Source organism: Oratosquilla oratoria, chromosome 33, assembly GCF_046742065.1.
Source record: "Oratosquilla oratoria isolate Oo_2021 chromosome 33, ASM4674206v1, whole genome shotgun sequence".
NCBI classification, from domain to species: Eukaryota; Metazoa; Arthropoda; class Malacostraca; order Stomatopoda; family Squillidae; genus Oratosquilla; species Oratosquilla oratoria.
The window spans coordinates 14,947,551-14,967,757 of record NC_134809.1 but is presented as its reverse complement, the minus strand read 5'-3'; the positions used below and the strand labels follow the sequence as shown (position 1 = coordinate 14,967,757).

At 39.1% G+C, this 20,207-nt stretch overlaps 1 protein-coding gene across 1 annotated transcript; it reads right to left on the bottom strand.

The window, feature by feature from the left end:
• Window positions 1–8,308: 8,308 nt before the first annotated feature.
• Window positions 8,309–18,534, bottom strand: LOC143017780 (aminomethyltransferase, mitochondrial). Its single transcript, XM_076172653.1, has 5 exons — window positions 17,827–18,534; window positions 14,036–14,173; window positions 13,087–13,293; window positions 9,911–10,027; window positions 8,309–8,726 (listed from the first exon to the last, which is right to left on the bottom strand). Exons 1-5 carry the CDS (start codon window positions 18,430–18,432, stop codon window positions 8,550–8,552), a joined length of 1,245 nt encoding a protein of 414 aa, XP_076028768.1. The 5' UTR covers window positions 18,433–18,534; the 3' UTR covers window positions 8,309–8,549.
• Window positions 18,535–20,207: the final 1,673 nt, after the last annotated feature.

Below are 20,207 nucleotides of genomic sequence, written 5' to 3'. Positions count from 1 at the left end.
GATGCTAAGATACAGTGATGGATGAAGAAAAAGGGGAGAAATAAAAAAGATGAGGTGAAAGCAGTTATTAAAATTATGAAAGCAGGTGAAATATCTGGGTTAGATGGATGTCATGCGGAGTGTCTGAGAAAAGGGAGATACGATGATGGTGAACTGGCTGGTAAGGTTGTTTATGTTTCTCTAAAGGAAGGTAGTGTGCTGGAGGAGTGTCTATACAGGTAAACGTCGACTTACGATGGCCGCGACTTACGATTGTTCGACTTTACGATGACGGCGACGACGACGACGATATGATAATTTAACCCCTTCCATACGGTGCCGCACACGTAGGCGTCATGAGGAGCAAGTGGATTCGCGACGCTGCCATATCGGCGTCTTGATTATATTTATTGTAGTCGCCCCTGTGTTTTTACATTCTTTCAAATGTGCCTTGAATCCCATTCTCTGTGGTTTTCAAAATTCGCGGGTGAAAGAGAGAACGATCGATATAAGCGGTGACTATATTTTATGATGCGAGTATTATTACGTCACGTCGTATGGCTGGCATTGGCTGCTGCCCGCGAGATTTAAGTTCCGTACTGAAAATACATATTATAGTGTTTGAATATGGTAAAAAGGATAAAAATAATTAAATAAACTACTGTACATGTTTAATAGGCTATATTCAGTATCTCTGGTGGTTAATATAGAGGTAGGCTAGGTACAGTGACCACGGAACAGTGATACACAAATTGGGGATCGACTTACGATGAAATCGTCTTACGATGGCTCTATCGAAACCTAATGCCATCGTAAGTCGACGTTTACCTGTATTTCCACTTTACAAGGGAAAAGGGGACTAATGTGAGTGCAGTTGTTGTTGTTGTTGTCGTTCCCTAGACTGTCTGTCCGAGCAGTCCCGTCTCCCCAAGGAAGGCCACAGCCGAAACTGGGTTTTCCCACAAATCCTTTATAGAGTGTATGTTGTGTTGTTTGCGTGCATGATTGTGTATAATGCAGTCTTCCATTATGTGTTGTATGGTATGGGGTGAAGTGTTACATCCTGGGCAGCTGTTCACAACACGGTCGTCCAGCCTCTTCTGGTAGCTTAGAAGTGCTGGGTGGTGACCGCATCGCAGTCTGGCCAAGTGGACTCTGTCCTTTCGTGGGAGAGAGGATTCAGAAAGGTGGATATCAGGGGGTCTGGCATGCAGCAGTGTGTTGTCTTTCAGTGTGTTAATGGAGCGGTGAGTGATATGATTATGAATATGTTTCCGGAGGCTGGTATTTGGTGGTTGTGGAGGAAGAGAAGAGAGTATCTGTGCGTAATAAAGGTCTTTGGGTGTAGTTTTAATGTTTCTTGGTGTGTGTGGGTGTTCTGCTATGTAGTGTAGCGGGTGTGATGTGTTTGTGGTGGCTGCAGCAAGTGTTTGTGTGCCTCTCATGTCGAGGTGGTCCTTGACTTTGAGGACTTTTGTTTCATGGTGTAAATGGTCTGTAGGTGATGTATTTGTGCAGCCTGTAATTGTTTTTAGGGCTTTGTTTTGTATGATTTGAAGGGTGTTGTGGTGTGTCTCACTGAGATTAGGAGCCCATGCAGGACTCGCATAATTCATCACTGAGCGTATGCATTGTTTGTATATTGTTATATTAGTTTCTTTGTTTTGTCCAAATGTTGTTCCAGTGATTGACTTAAGTGCGTTAAGTCTAGGTGTGCATTTGTTTTTTATGTTTGTGAGGTGTTGTTTGAAAGACATGGATGTATCGTGAGTGCAGTAGTTTCAGGGGGTTCAATTTGTCAAGTGTATTTGGAAAGGCTTATGGGAGGGTACCGATTGTGATGATTAGGAGAGGAACAGAGGGTAACTGGTGAGGAACAGTGGGTTTAGGAAATTTTTGTGACAAGATGCGTAAGAAAGCAGTAAAGGGTAAGGATCTTTATTTTGGCCTTTATGGATCTGGAAAAGGCTTATGATGATAGACAGGAACTTATTCTGGGAGGTTCTGCAGTCAAGAGTTTTTATGATAGTAGAGCCTGTGTTAGAATTACAAATGGAGAGAGTGAGTGGTTTGAGGTAAAGGTACTTTGTCAGGGATGTATCATGTTGCCATGGCTGTTCAATATATACATGGATGGGGTGGCATGGGAGGCAAATTGCAAGGGTCATGGGCAGGGGATAGAGATGGTTAAAGGAAATAGAGAAAAGTGGGAGGTAAGCCAGTTGTTGTTTGGTGACAACACTGCACTAGTGGCAGGATCATGAGGGGGATTAAGAAAATAAGTGATGGATTTTGGGAATTGTGTGAAAGGAAGAAAGTTGAGGGGGAGATGATGGCAGCAATTTGGAAGTGAGTATTAATAGAGAGAAGCTGGAGGTGGATAGCTTTAGATACTTGGGGTCGCATGTGGTGGGAAAGGGAATAGATGGGGTAAAAGGGGTGTTGAGCAAGAGGGGGGATGTCTGTTAAGGAAGAAGGCAGAAGATAGAGGCAAGAGCTGGCTGTGTATGGATGATACTGTGATGCATGGGAGTGGGTGGGGGGGATAGGGAGTGATTATGTGTAATGATATTTTGACGCAGCCCAAAGTGATTTCACCCCATATTCAGTGTTACTGCATGGGGGGACATGGAGGAGGGAGGGGTCACTGATTAAATGAAGCGGCCGTGCTGTGGATGTGCTGTGTCTTAATGCATTGCTTCTGACCCAGGGCGATGGGCAAGATGCATGGATGACCCATCATCCAGGAGGAGCCAAAATGAGAGAGAGGGGCGGTGAATGGGGATGGAATGGGTGGGAGTGGAATTATGCCTTTTGACATATGCCACCTCCCTTGTAAGGAAGGAAAAAGCCCTTGGTATATGTATGTAAATGTGAACACTGGGAGGAGGATGTATTGCAGTGGATATTTTCTCAAGTAAATCTGCAAGGGTTGCATATAACATTTTGGATTATGTAGCTCCAGTAGTTCTGAATTATTTTCACCATGTACTTTTGAGTTGAAACCAGCAAGATCAAATAATGTTACAAATTTTTATAATTAAAAGATTCATAATTATCAAAATATGTATGAATTCCCACAGTTGTAATTATGATATATCAATATGCACTGAAAGGTCTTAAAGATCAACTGAAATCTGCATTTACCAAGAAAAAATCTTATCACTCTAGATGGGGTTTGAACTGCCTCCATTCATCTAACTTTGTCTTGAATTTTTAATGTTGGATTCAATTATAGTTTCATCCCACTTAATACGCAAGTCTACACTTTTTTATGAATATGGAAAGCCAAATTTCCTAAAATCTTTCCATTTTTTTCTTTTTCTTCCCCATACCAGCAAATCCTTTCTCCATTTTTCTATACCTTTCCTTGAACTAAAAATCATTATCATGCTGCCTATCTTCACTCTTCCAGTGTGGGAACACCAAGTTTTTCAAATCTTTTCTCATGTCTTGTCTTGACTTATGCCTCAGCTTATAACTTGAGATCATCTTGGTTGTTGCCCCTTACATTCTCTCCATCTTGCTTTCGATATGGTGATACTGCTGTATAATCTAGTCTGGAACAAATCAGACTTTCAGTGATTTTACTCACAATGTCTTCAACCTCCCCAAAACAATCAACCAACTTCCCCCTTGACAAGAACATGCTCATCCTCCTTGCAAGCGCAAACAGGAAACCCATACAAGATCTTGCATCTTATTACTTCCCAATAAAGATTACCACGGAACTAAAAGAGGAAATATAACCCACTTAAAAGAGAACTACCAAACTACTAAACATACTACCAAAAAAGCAAACTGGCAAAGTCTTCCCTGTAAATCTTACCTGATTCTTCCAGTATTCTGAACACAGCGATCATATTACCTGGGGCAGGGAAACATTGTTCCTGTTTTCAAAAGGTGAGATATATAATCTTTATGCAATTACAGGCCAATCAGTTTGACATCAATTGTAGGTCAAATGCTTGAATCAATAGCTAATAGAATCAGAGAAACATCAAGAGACATAATTTGATTCATGACTCACAGCATGGTTTCTGCAATGGTAAGTCGTGTGACTAATCTTCTATCTTTTTACACTGAAGTATACAAGGAGACAGATAACAATGATAGTTATGATGTTATTTACCTTGACTTACACAAAGCATTCGACAAGGTGGCCCACCAGACTACTAAATAAAGTTAAAGCCCATGGCATAGGAGCAAAAGTGTTTGAATGAATTAGAGCCTGGATCAGTGACAAAAACATTGGGTCACCATACACAATGTGAAATCCAAATGAAGGAGTCTTTCTAGTGGAGTTCCCCAGGTCTCGTTTTTGGGTCCCTTATTGTTCATTATGTATGGGATTAATAGTGATGTTAGTTTGTGTATGACACTAAAATGTGGCATCTAATTAGGTCAGGAGAAGACACAGTGATTCTGCTGGAAGATCTTAACAAATCATTCACATGGTTGGTGAAATGGCAAATGGATTTCATTATCTCAAAGTGCAGCATGTTAAACATAGGGCTACATAACCAACCTCAATAACAGGTATAGCTAAGATAACACATTTTTGGAGAAAACAGAGTGTGAGACAGACTTGAAGTTCTAGTAGTTCTAGTGAGCCCTGACATTAAATCCAGGATACAGAGCATTAGCATCAGGAATAAAACTACATAGCATTAAGTTTCATTCCTAGGACAGTTATGGGTAGAAGTGCAGAGGTAATTATCAAACTCTATCTGGCATTAGTTAGACCCACCCTTGACTATGTGGTACAATCTTGGCTCTGTCCTATAGAATGGATATAAATTCACTAGAATCAGTACAGAGGAGACTGACCAAAATGATACATTGGCTCAGAAATTTACATTACGAGGAGAGGCTTAGGCATCTTAACTTACATCCTCTGGAAAGATGCAGAGTGCAGGGTGATCTAATAAAGGTGTTCAAGTGGGTCACAGGCTTTAACAAGGGTAATGCAAACGAGGTCATTACATTAAGACAACGGGGCAGGACTCTCAGTAATGAATTTAAATTGGACAAATTTAGATTTAAGAAGGAAATAGGCAAGAACTGGTCTACTAATAGGGTGGTCAATGAATGGAATAGACTTAGTAACCATGTAGTGAGCACTGAAACTATCTGTTGCTTTCAGAAACAGTTAGACAACTTTATGGATTGGTATGACAGGTAATGGACATGAAACTGCCTAGTGTAGGCCTTATGGTCTCTTACAGTTTCCTTCATTCTTATGTTCTTCTAATGAGGGGATATCCAGATTTCATATTTTCCTTGTACAATCCGTTTGCAAGGCTGGGGCCCCTTTTGGTTATTCTATTTCATATTTTCTTTCAATCACTACACAATATCCCACAATGCAAGGTAGCTAAGCCTTGGAGAAAGACATCGTAACCCGATGAGTGGCAGGGTGGTGAGATAAACACCAAGAATCGTTGAAGTTACAAAGGATTACAAAGGCGGAGCATGCCAACAGGAGACCTTTTGGTCCATATTTAGGTCGGATGCAAAAAAAAATCATAATAATTTAAATAAAAACTATAATAATGTAAATAACAAATAAAATATAAATAAATGCATAGGTATAGTTAAATAATAAACAAACAGGTACATACATACATACATATACCAAGGCTTTTTTTTTCCCCTTACCAGGGGGGTAGCCAAAAAGAACAAGGCACAAAAACATTCCCACCCATTTCATCCCCGAAAACACTTCACACCCCTCCACCCTCCCTCCCATCTTAGCACCTCCTAGATGATGGGTCATCCCTGCACCCTGTCCACTGCCCTGGGTCAGCAGCAGTGTCGCAGGACACAGCACATCCACAGCAAGGCCGCTTCATTAAATCGGCGACCCCCCCTCTCTGTCCCCCCATATAAAGGAGAGGACGGGGAGAAATCCCTTTGGGCTGTGTCAAAAAATTTTTGCTCACACACACTACCTCACCCAAACAGGTAAATAGAAAATAAAAGTAAAATGACATAACTAATAATGAGAATCAAACAGACAAATGATACAGTGAACATACAGGTAAACGTCGACTTACGATGGCATTAGGTTTCGATAGAGCCATCGTAAGACGATCTCATCGTAAGTCGATCCCCACTCTGTTCCGTGGTCACTGTACCTAGCCTACCTGTATATTAACCACCAGAGATACTGAATATAGCCTATTAAACATGTACAGTAGTTTATTTAATTATTTTTATCCTTTTTACCATATTCAAACACTATAATATGTATTTTCAGTACGGGACTTAAATCTCGCGGGCAGCAGCCAATGCCAGCCGTACGACGTGACGTAATAATACTCGCATCATAAAATATAGTCACCGCTTATATCGATCGTTCTCTCTTTCACCCGCGAATTTTGAAAACCACAGAGAATGGGATTTAGGGCACAATTGAGAGAATGTAAAAACACAGGGGCGACTACAATAAATATAATCAAGACGCCGATATGGCAGCGTCGCGAATCCACTTGCTCCTCATGACGCCTACGTGTGCGGCACCGTATGGAAGGGGTTAAATTATCATATCGTCGTCGTCGTCGTCGTCATCGTAAAGTCGAACAATCGTAAGTCGCGGCCATCGTAAGTCGACGTTTACCTGTATTTACATTTATCAACCGCAACTCACTTCAATTCCAAGCCATCAACATCGAGAAACACGGGGAGGCACACATACAGAAATTTATACATGGTACAGCTAAAGCTCTAAACAGAGCTTCTTCAGAATGTACAAACATGGTCAGGAAATCAACAAATTTATACCTCACATCATTCCACGTTCCTTCCTTAATCCACCCCATCCCTCTTTCTTGTACCCTTCAACTCCTGTAGGACCATCCAGCCGGACGTTTTGGACAACTAACCATCCCGATGGTTACAGCAGGGCTGGGATGTTATGAAAGCTGCCTCGACTATTTTTCGTTTTTTTTTATCTAACCCTTGTTTTAATATTTCCACTCCGTCCCAGTTAGGTATATGTCCATATTTCTCCGCATGAACCACCAAGGAGTTTGATGTTTGGTGGGCCCTCAGGTCACTCTTGTGCTCATATGTCCGCTTATGTAGGCCTCTTCCTGTCTCCCCAAAGTAGTTTAAGTCACAGCCACCACATGGGATTCTGTAAACCATGCTGTTATTATTATGTTCTTTTCTACCCTTACCTCTCACTTCTTCACCTATCTTCATACTGGATGTACTGGTGATCTTCACCCCTGCTCTGCGGAGTAAATGTCCTAACTCTTCTGTGTACTTGGAATTGGGAACCACAATGAAGCCACCTTCCTTAGTCTCCTTTATCTCATCCTTTCTCCTTTTCATTATTTTAAGTGCTATTTTCTTTAAACTATGGAGTAACCCTTCTGGATATTTAAGTCCTGAGAACACTTTAAAAATGTATTTGACCTCTCTGTCAATATGTTCTTCACTGCATACCCGGAACGCTCTGAGAAAAAATCCAATTATTACTCCTCTCTTTATCCTTTCATTATGTGCTGAAAAGTAGTGAATGAGGTCATTTTTGTTTGTAGCTTTTCTGTGAACCAAGAAACCCACCGTACCGTTATCCTTCCTCCAAATTACTACATCTAAGAAAGGTAACTTTTGATCCACCTCGTGTTCCACTCTGAACTGAATATCCCTGTCTACCATGTTCAGCCTATTGAGTTTGGTGATGAAATTGGTTTTCTCCAGAGCAATGACTAGAACGTCATCTATGTATCGAAACCAATGTGTCCCTCTTCCCATAATTTTCATAAAATGATCTCTCTCCAAAACCTTTATGTATAAGGATGCTATGCTAGGACTGCACTGAGCAGACTCCCCATTGCCAGACCACGTATCTGACAACATTCCTCATCCTGGAACAATACCTTTCTCACTCATCCATTTCACACTTTCCTGTGACTGAGGTTATCATCCAAATTGTGTTACCTGCATGTTCTTAGAAGTATTAACCCCTACCATACAGTGACGCCTACGTAGGCGTCATGAGGAGCAAATGGGTACACGAGGATGCTGACGTCGGCGTCTTGATTATATTTATTGTAGTCGTACCTGTGTGACCCATATACTCTGTAAACTGGCTTCATCATATTTTCTATGGTTATCAAAATTCACGGGTGAAAGAGAACGAGCGATAGAGCAGTGACTTTATTTTTTATAATGCGAGTATTATGATGCAACATCACATGTCTGGCAGCTAATGCTGCCAGATGTGTGATGTGGCCCGTATTGAAGGGGTTAAAAAGAGATAGAGGCCAGTAACCTTATCAGTCAAAAAGGAATTTGCTAAAGAAGAAGCAAAGAAAAGGGTTTTAGTAAATATATTTGAAAAATATAACCATTGGTAGATAGACTAGTTCCTGTTGAATATAATTTCTCTTCATTTAATAAAGAGGCTACAACATCAGTTACTTTGCATAACTGACATTTTCAATTTATAGATTTCAAATATACATAACAAACATATAAACAAATACTGTTAGTAGCTTTGAAATACTTCCTATGTGTTAACAACTCTGAAGAACTTTCTACCTACAAACTGCATACTACTTAGGAGGACTATAATAATTACATTTGACAAAAGGCATCTTGCTAACCACTGCCTCAACTTCTTTGTTGCGAACCTTAACAGTTAATTGTGTTCCATTCTTGGCAAAAGTGGATGGTACATATGCCATTGCTACATTGCAGCCTACTGATGGAGCAGGTACCCCACTTGTCACCTGTTGAAGAGATGTTAAATATAGATATATATCTTATACTTGTTGTTTACCAAAAAAACTAACATTTAATCCTAGATGCAAAGGTAAATCACTTCCACCTTTGAAATACACTTACTACCCCTTCAAAGCTTTATAATGGTAATTTAACTTATTTTTACTGAAAAGAAGCAATTGAGATGAATAAAATGCACTAGCAACAACCAGATTGGAAGAATAAGTACAGTTCAGTATGGAAGAGGTTCATTAACTCTCCTGGCAACTGGAACACCACTCCCATCATTCTTCTAATCTGGCTTTTGTGTTGGCTGCTCCATTACACACATCTTGGTGTAAATAGAGACATTAATTCATATCACTTCTTCCCACAGTTGCCATGTTTTCAGTCTATTTTTGGATATTGAGAAGGCATAATACACAGACTGATGATTGTGGATCCAATGTAAAGTTTCTTCTAGACTTCCACAGAGCTCTACTTTTCTTCATTACCCATTTCCCATATAATCAAACTTTCTATATCTGCAAGAATATCCTTGTCCTCTTCACATAGCCACTCGGAAAAAAAATCCCCTATGAAAGTGTTCTCTGCATCCTTTTCTAAACCATAGCCATTGATATGGCAAAACATATTCCATCCAGAATTACCACTACTTTGTTTCAATGATGTAGCTCTTTTCTTTGTCAGAACCCACCACACCCACATGAACTGCCTTGACCAACGAGATATATCCTCTGTAATCCAATGGGCTGAAGGCCATAAACTTAAAATTTCCACCTCAAAATTTCTCATCGTGCATGATGTATAGACGTCACCACTGGAAAGATATCCCTTCCATACATCTAGCAACATTTTCCTCCCAGTCAGAGTACACTGGGTTTCTAGATATAATCCTTGATTCTTGGCTTTCTTGGAGCCTGTAGGATATAATGAGCATCACTGCAAACTAGCATCACTTAAGACTCAATCCCATGACTTCCTACTTGCCAGGTAGGTGTCCTTACTAATTCCACCACAGTTGCCTTGAGTGATAAGGCTTCTACCCCCTACGGTACATCCTGAAAATCCCATTTATTATGCCTATAAATTGGCACTATCTGGAATGCAAACCCAAGCCTTCCTATTTGCTGGGTAGACATGCACAGGACCCTTATATAAAACACCTTAAACTTGCTTTTCAATAACTAACCTTCCCAATCTCTTGTCCATCAGCCAACACTAGGCAGTCAGCACGTGGTGGAGGTCCAGAGCTTTTTAGGCCAATGCGTTTTCTTTTAGGCTTCTCTTTCAACTGCTTCAAAATTATCTAAAGAGAGGGAAGGTCAAAAGACATGTTGAACATTCCATCAACTCACTTTAAAATCAAGATCATGAATATACATTTAAAAATGCCTATAAACCTAAGTGAAGGAGACAGTAAAATTAGATATAAACGAGAAAAGATATGTGGAGTCAAGAATGGGAAGCAAAAGCAACTACTGAAAGATATAAGGAAGAGTGAAGAAAGAATCACTAGGTGTATGGTTAAAGAACATGAATAAATCAATCAATCTGTTGCTCCAGATCTCTCTTGCAGGAGACCCATAGTTTAGGTTACTGTTTCTCCAGTCCACAAAGAGTATTGGGATGATATTAGGGAATGATTGAAGATGCCTGAACGAGATTGGTAGATGGTATGATAGAACCTATCTCATATAGTGAATGAGCAGTTCCCTATGTTCCTATTTTGAAAGAAAACAAGATAGAAATGAGAATTTGTGGTGATTTTAAAATTGTAAATAAAAATCTTCATTGTGAGAAATATCCATTACCAAAAATTGAATAATTAATATTTATAGTAGGTAAAGTAACAGTTCTCAAAAACAGATTTGCAAAATGCATATCTACAAATACCTGTGGAAGAACAAAGCCAAGATTACTTAGTCATTGATACTCGTAAAAGATTGTTTAAATATAAAGACTTAGCATTTGGCTTATCTTCATCTCATGGTATTTTTCAGATTCATTGTGCAAATTTTTGCCAATTTGAAAGGTGTTGCTGCATATTAAGATGATATCTTTTGTGGTACTACTCAAATAGAATATGATACCAGATTGAGAAGAGCTTTAGAACTCTTGGCAGAACAATAATGTCCAAATTATTAAAGTTAAAACTGTTTTGAGTGCTAGATCTAACGAGTATCTAGGTTACTAAATATCTCGTGAAGGTGTTAAACTTTCAGCAAAGATAATAATAGCTATTCTCCTACTTCTTTCTAGGGATGATAACCTATTATTGAAAGTTTGTAAGAAATTTTTCTTCAAAGCTATCTCAATTGTATGATTTGTTAAAGAAAGCTGTAAAATTTCGATGGAAGGCAATCCATAAGATTAAGAGAGATTTTGCTAAATCTACAGTTGTAGGTGATTTTGATGGAGAAAGTCCTTTAATTGCAGAAGTAGATGAATCTCTGATTGGAGTTGGATGTGTATTGTTACAAAAGGTAGATGGTATGGAAAAACCCATTTCATTTGCAAGTAAGAAATTGTCAACAGTGGAACTGGATTATTCTCAATTGGATAAAAAGGAATTAGCTCTCATATTTGCTGTTAAAAGATTCAAGTATTTCTTACTTGATAGAAGATTTGTTGCTAGAACAGATCATAAACCCTAGTTAGGCTTGTTTGGAAAAGAGAAACAGATTCCTTGCAATACTAATGCTAAAATACAACACGAGGCTTTATCGTTATTGCAGTATGATTTTGATTTGGTTCATAAACCAGGGGAAAAAAATGTAATTGCTGATGCATTGAGTACATTACCCCTGGATGATGAATTGCTGTTTGGTACACCAGCTGAATATTTAAAATTAGTAGAGATAATTAATTTTGATTATATATATTTTCAGGTGTTTAGAAAGATGACCAATAAATATCCTATATTGACTTGGTTAAAGATTTTTTTTAAACTGGTCAAAAGAGCATAATGCGTCTGCTAGAATATGTTGCTGTAAAAGGAGAATTGTCTATGCATATGATGTAATTTTGTATAGAAATTGAGTACTGACTCCTGTAGAGTTAAGAGTTAAAGCGTTAAACCACTTACATAGTGGTCATAATGGTGTCAATGCAATGAAAGCAGAAGCTAGGAATTGGATATGGTGGCCAAAGATATATCAAAACATTGGAGAAATCACTAAGAACTGTAGTATTCGTTTTAAAACTTTAAAAATCCTAAAGCTCCAATATTGGCTTGACTTAACACTGGTAAACCATGGTCTAGATTGTATATAGACTATGCTGGACCTATTGAAGGGAAATATTCCCTTATGATGGTAGATTCATACAGTAAGTTCTTGGATGTTCATTTTGCTGCTGCTGAAACATCAACAATTACTATAAGGCATTTAAGAGTCATTTGCTAACTACAGGCTTCCAGATAATGTCTGATAATGCCCCTAAACTGGTTCCTAATGAAATCGAGGAGTTTCTAGGAAAAAAGTGGTATTAGACATGTAACACCAGCTCCAGAATTTGTAGGTTCCTATATAATTATAGAAGAATCATCAATTCTTCCACTGGAGTTAATGTTTAATAGAGTTTGTAGAAGCTGTTAGAGTGCAGGACAGATCTTCCAGTAAATTGAATAATGATGTGTTTGTGGAGAAAGACCGCTTGTGTAGACTGAATGATGCAGTGTTTGTTCACAATTTTGGTAAAGGTTCTCCATGAGTGGAAGGAAAGTTTGATGAAGTGCTTGATTCAAGAAATTATAAGGTGAAGGTTCAAAGTTTGGGAAATATTATTTGGAAAAGACATGCAGATCATATTATGCCTAGATTTGTAGGTGAATTTGGCCAACCTAAGAGTAACCATTCAATTGATACTTCCATAGATAACTATTCTGTTAGAGTAGAGGTTTCTAGTAAGCCAATGTTGAATTCACCTGTGTCTGAAGATAACTCCAACATAAAACTTCCAAGACCTTGTAAGTAATAACCAAGATTCAGTACAGACAAAAGATATTAGACATTTCAGTTGTATCTGTAGACCACCTGATAGATTGGATTGTAACTTTGTGTTGATTAAAAGGGGAGAAATGTACTCCTAAAGTTTTGCAACCCCACTATGACAGGATGAATCCTATTGTCATGATTGTCTGAGATCATGTTTTGTTTCTAGTCACCTCCAGACCAAAAGTAAAACCTACTTGTAAGACACCTGCTCATAATCCACTCCAGAGATATTAGAGAAAGAGACCGAATTCCTTTTATTGCTAATGCTAAAGAAATTACAATAGTTTTAAATTTTCATGTCTGTTTCAGTTATACAAATTTTTAGTACATACAATGTCTCATTCATATCTCAAACCAAATCTACTAGTACCTCTGCACCAGGGAAGTCAGCCAATTGCCGTCTTCTTTTGCCAATTGTCCATGCCAGGCCAGCCTCAATTGGGGTAGTGGTGTCATCAATATCACTGCCATAAAGACATAAGCCAGCTTCTAATCGAAGGGAGTCTCTTGCACCTAAACCGGCTAGCTGTACATTTCCTGCCTTTGAAGCCATGAGAGTTTCACACAACTCAACAGCCTGAAGATAAAAAAAAAAGCAAAAGAAAACCTAATAATAACAATTGAAAAGTTAACTAGTATGAGATCAATTGGTTCTCAACAAAGCTGGTAAATAGGATATTACTGTAGATATCTACCTAGTTACATAAATGCTCCCACACCCATTTCTACCATTTCCCTTTCAAGAATTGAAGCTACAACCCTCAATTCCCTATCCATTTTTGATGTCTCTTACAACAAGTGTACACCAAGGATGACCTTGTAGTGCTGCTGGGGAAATAATGTGAAACTAGTTCTTCTATAAATCACCACTCTGGCACTTGAAAATTATCAAAAAACATGGAAAAATATCTTAAGCCTGATTGTTTTGATGATGATCCAAATGCAAGTAATGCAGCACAGCAATAGCACCACTGACATTCCACTTTCATGAACTTTCTTACTACAGCAACTTTATGAATCATATATATGACCATATATCTTGAATTAACTCTTTATAAAGATGTAGTAGCAAAGCTCCTGAATACTGATGTTGAACCCAAGAATATCTATGCACAATATTTACTAGCTGCTCTATATTGATCTATTGAAAGGGGGATTCAAATAGGATTATTACAAATATTTCTAGAGAACCATATCATATAGAGGAAAAAGATTGCATTAGATATTTATTCTATGTCATATGGTAGCATGAAATACCTAGAACTAAACACAAAAACCATGAATATGGCTATAGGTAAAAGTAGCTTTCAAAACTGTACCTTATTCGAGGGCAAAGAAATTTCCACACCATCTTCTCCAGTGTAGCCACAACGTGTCACTCTACAAGGAATGCCTGCAACATTCATCTCCACTGTGTGCATAAAGTACAGTTGACTAATATCTGTATCCACGAGTGGCTGTAACAGATATACCATAAAAATATCAACCATATAATCATATATGAAATATACAATACTGTTGATAACATTAACAACAACAGAACTTGTTTCAAAATATAACTCATTGTAAAGGTTGTTCATCAAAAATCTTGATATGAATAACAAACTTAATATTAAAAATTAATACAGGTGCAATATAAGAATAAACAGAAGTTTGGATATGTGGTGTGAATGGGTGTGCAGTTGGTACCCTGGCATGGGGACAATGGTCATCCTATAAAATGTGGGGAAGGGGTGCCGGCCAAGGTGGGGGAGGAGGTATGGATGAAACCAAGTGCACCTCAGTGGACAAGAGGTGTTGTAATGAAGGTAAATTCACGGAACAACATTTCCATTACAGGAGTGCCATGACATATCCTGGACTTTTGTCATGTAGTGGATGGCAGAGGAAATGACGAAGAGAGTTATGACATGGTAGTGGATGGGGGGGGGGGGGCAGTGGTTCAGTGACAGCAGTGTAATAAGACATCCTCTGAGATGGTTGAAAGACTACTTGGTAGAAGACAGAGAAGATAAAGAATAAGTTGCTCTTGAGATCAAAGGTGTGTGTGGTGTGAATGGGTATGAATATGGTGAATGGGTGTGCAGTTGGCACCGCAGCAAGGGGGCAAAGGTCACCCAATAGAATATGGGGAAGAGGTGTTGGCCAAGGGGGATGTGACAGTGTTGAGTGAGAGAAAGCAGAGCGAGTGAGAAAACTGTAGTGGAAGAAATACTGTATAAAGAATAGTTAGGCCAAAATGATACATTAGGGAGGTGTCATTAGTGAGTGAGAGAATAGTTAAAAGCAACTCTATCCTTGGGTCCTGTGACAATGAAGAGAAGACTTGGACACCTCAGTGACAGGATACCAAAAGAAAAGTAAAGGATTGTTGAGAGTATCAAAGCACAAATTCACTTTTGATAGATAAAAAATAGTCACACATCTTAAGCCTAAATTTAAAGTTTGCTAACAGTATTCTGAAAAGCAACCAGTACACAGGCCTTGCTAAAAAAGTCAGATACCATGATAGTAATGATGGCAATAGATGTAAATAAGGCATCCTATGATACTGAAGGGAAGATACATGAGGACAGTCGTAAAGGATAAGATGTCAAAATGGAGAGCAGTAACCAGGGGAACTCCATAAGGTTTGCTTGCACTAACATTTCTTATCTTTGTCACTAACATAATGGAAGTACAAGCTATGCCAACATGTTTGCAGATGATGATCATAAGAAGAGTGATAAATGAGGACTTTAAGCTACTGCAAAAAAGATCTAGACACTACACATGGAGCCAAGAATGGAAAATTAATGTTAATACAAAAAATTCAAAGTATTGGACATGGACAACAGCTGCAAAAGACCATCTTTGAACTATTCCTTGGAAAGTAAATCCATTACAAAAGGAAAAGAGGAGAAAGATCTGGGAGTGTTGACAAAAGAGAACCAGTCACCTGACCAGGTGTGCAGTGATACTGGAGTTCACCATAGCACTGCTCCATCACCTCTACAAATGGGTGGTTGCTGGTGGGATGAGGGATAGGAGAGAGGATGAGGGGGTGATGGCTTGTAGGTGCTGGTTGGTGGCAAAGTCAACTGGGAAGAATGGGAAGCAAGTGGGAAAGCAGATTCCTGGGAAAAAATCCTTTTAATTATAGCATTGGAAAACATAATGATCCAGCAGGTAAAGGAAGCGACCCAGGTAGGAAGAGATGACATTCCCAAAAGATTAGATCTGCTACTGACCAAAGAGCTAGACATCATCAGCTCCTTGAACTACCTTTGCCCCATAGGAAAAAGTGACCATGTAACAACTAAACTTCAGCTGGAGGATGAGGAAATAGGACCAAGGAATAAATCAAACAGGAAAGGAAGACTCAATTTTGGGAAAGTAGATTACTTAGGACTGAATAATTCTTTGAAGAAGCAAACTGGAAGGAATTTATGAATACCACAGGAATAAGGAGAAAATGGAAAATCTTTCTTGACAACCTGGGAGTGAACAAATACACCGCAAAATTAGGGTTGGTTGTTTATAGACCAGCGCAAATAGGCCAACTAAAATGCTTCCGGCGGTAAATATGATACACGTTAGCGCCGTCACGCTGTTGTTCTGATGTACCAGATTCTGTGTTTTTGAGACTTAAATCATTATTAGGTTGTGTGTTTTGGTAACGTTAACTTAGTTGGGATTCTCCGGTTACGTTTAAGTTCGTACTTCAGTTTTTTATGCGTCAAAACAGGGGGCGCAGCCTCTATACACTAATTGGGGAACGAGGAAGGGGAACACAATTACTATACGTGCGTAAACACTAATATCCTCTCGCATCTTCAGTAAAATGTGAAGTTTGTGTATATCGAGGATTTTCTACTTGAAATTACATATCATTTCCCAAACATATGACATGCCAAATATTACATCATGAATTAAAACAGTATCCTAATATTACATCATGAATTAAAACAGTATCCTACATATGTGTAAAAACACTATTCGGCATATAAAATATCTACACTCGATCACACGTCGAGATTTCAGGCGGGAGAGGAGCGTTCACACCCTCCCCGCCAACCTGATTGCGTCACTGCGTCAAAAAGCGCTACGTGGCGTATTCCTTACTTTGCTGCGACAATACCCTCCTTAATGTCCTTGATAATTTAGATTTTGAACCGTTTCCCGATTCGGTATACCCAGAATGCCTACTGCAAAAGCTTATTTCAACAGCAGAATCAATCAACAGAGTGCAAGAGGACCTTGGAATACATGGGATCATAATTTTACATTATGAGGAAGGGCGGGTATTTATTTAGAAGTGCACAACTACGCGATATAGCATTAGAAAGTTAATGATTCATTTTGTAAATTATAATACATCAATCCAATATAAGTTTTTCTTGGAGGAAAAAAAAACATGCTAAAAGCAAATATACTACCGAACGTATCTGCGTGTATAGGATCGAGATGTAGGTGTGCAATTCTGAAAAATTACCGGACAGACTTAGGGACCTTAATTTACACTCTGGAAAAACGTAGTGCGGGGTGATCTATTAGAGGTGTTCAAGTAGATCACGGGCTAACGTAGGCGATGAAACCAATGACATCTTATTAATACAACAGTAATGGCCATAAATTGTAAATTCTTATATTCAAAAAGGAAATAGACAAGAACTAATTTACCAAGGTCAACTAATGGAACAGACGTAGTAACCATGTAGCGAGCATTGAAACTGTCAGTTGTTTCAAGAAAAGGTTTGACAACTTGAAGAATGGGGATGATAGGTGGTAATGTACTAATGGACATGGAACTGTCTAGTGTAGGCCTTATGGTCTCTTGCAGTGTCCTTCATTCTTATGTTCTTAGTTTTTAATGTACATATGCTTTGCGTAGTTTAAGCATTGTGTATTTGTTGAAGTATGCAAACTATAAATTTCGTACATGCATGTCATGCACCCCAATATATCTATATAGCTGTCAGTCTGAACAGTGGGCTCGTACAGGTGCTATATTCCTAACAACAGCAACAATATTATGCAATTATAGCAGTTATTTCTGTACAATGAAAAATGCGTGTCATGTAACACGGACCAACGAGCACATGCTCCACCTCCAAACAATGTATCTTACCTGCAGAGCCGCGGCCATTTCTGGACCTTGGACTGCAACAAGCGCTAAATCGTCCAAGACTTCAAGTTCAGCATCACCTCCTGAAGCTTTAAACGACTCCAGACATTCCTTCATATGTTTCAAATCCTTCTCCCTGCATCCAGCATTGCTAACCACGTACAGATATCCCTTATCCGTTTTACTGCAAATCAGATCGTCGATAATTCCACCGTTTTTGTTGACGAAGAGCGAAAGAGTTCCTGTATTATCTGTTAATCCTTCAAGGTCAGCTACTATCATGCTCTCCATGAACTTCACTCGATCCTTGCCATGCACTTTGGACTGCAGCATGTGAGAGACGTCAAATATGCCGCAGTGACTTCTGACATGTTTGTGAGATGGCGATATACCAACTTTTCCATACTGCACAGGCATTGAATAGCCAGCGAATTCTACCATCTTTCCACCGTTCGCAACATGGAAATCGTACAGCACTGTCTTGTCAAGCATGGCAACAGAACTTAGAGCTAAATTCCTTTTCTGCACGTTGTCATTCACCACAGTCCTTTGAATCAAATTCCTGAAGCCGCTAAGCAGCACTCTGTTACTGTGATACAGAGCAGCCATTCTAGCTATATTACAAATTCACTGGATTAACTTGGTCGCTTAGTATTCCTCCCGTACCAGGTACACCCACACTTCCAACGCAACGATAGTAACTGAGTGTACAAGTATCTAACGTAAGGTAAGGAATGTAAGTAGTTGCCAAAACTATTTTAGGCTTGCCATCATACAATGTAAAATATTTTTCTAACATAAAATAGTATTAGTAGAATTCTGCATAAGCAAAGACAATACAATTCTTGAAATGTATGACAGTATCATTAACTGAACACGCAGTCGCGAAATTTAATTTCAGGTATCATAAGTTGAAAAAGAAAACGATTATTGGGCAAATCCAAAGCACGTTTTCTTTAACTTACTTCGCGCTTAGTTCGGTTGGGCTTATTGATCTCGCGTGATGGCAAATGCACAAACATTTCTGACATCACAATAACGACAATCGTTATATAGACCGTAGTTATCATAGAGCTAAACTTAGCACAATCGAGAACACGCACTTCATCAGTTATACTGATCTTCGGGGAACCTAGCATTTCAGGAGCATACACAACTTATGGGTTGTGTTACAACTTGGGTTGGTTACCAAAACAAACTACGGACTACCCGGAGGGCATCTGTAAGGGGAACCAGAGTTATTCACCTTAAAAAAAAATCCATATGGCAACTGCAAGAGGTATTAGCCAATAAATTATTGTTTCCCCATTGTGATCCTAATATATTGTTTGCTATTAATCATAATAATGATGTTTCATTTTCGTGATATAGCGCTGATAATAATATTCACAGGAGATTTTTTACTGGCCGCTGACCTCTACTGTATATCGCGCGCACACACACACACACACACACACACACACACACACACACACACACACACACACACACACACACACACACACACACACACACACACACACACACACACACACACACTAAATATTTTAGATAAAATGAGATATGAAGACGGGACCCCACGAGCATAGCTCCCCTTCCCGTAAAATACAACTAGGTAAACTAGGTAACTAGGTAAATACACACACATACACACACACATACACACACACACTTGGAACAAGTTAGACGAAAAAGTGGTGTGTGCGAAAGCAATTCATGCATTTAAAACAGTCTAGATAAAATGACATATGAAGACGGGATACCACGAGCATAGCTCCCCTTCCCGTAAAATACAACTAGGTAAATACATACACATACACATACACACACACACACATTTATTGAAAAAAGTGAGAATATAATTCATATGGGCAGCTTTGATTGTGGAAATGTAATATTCCAGGAACAGAAGACTGAACAAAATATGTAGGACTCGGCCCACCACTCACCTCACCGTCATCCCTTCCGAGGCAACCCCGTCAGCTTCTTGGGGGGTACACCCTCCCCCCTGGCGCCGTCTGCAGTTGAGAGATGCCCCCCCCCTCCCCCGCCCCTTCCCTGATGTCAAGGCACCGTCGCTAATAGTAGTGGCATCGCGTGGACAACAAACCCTGTATATAAACTGGACCGAACTGCCTGCAAGGAGGTACGAGCGGGCACTTGCCCCGTAAAAAAAAAAAAAAAAAAAAAAAAAACTGATACAACACATCAGTACTGGATATGACAATGCATTATATGATAACCTAGTGGGCAAAAGACCAAATACGATATAGATGTGAAGATAAACCCGTGAGACTAGGTTTGATTTTGACAAAGGAACCTGAAGTGATTGAGTCATTGAATTACCGGTGCTCAATGAGTAAGATGTGGTCCCTTAATTTATG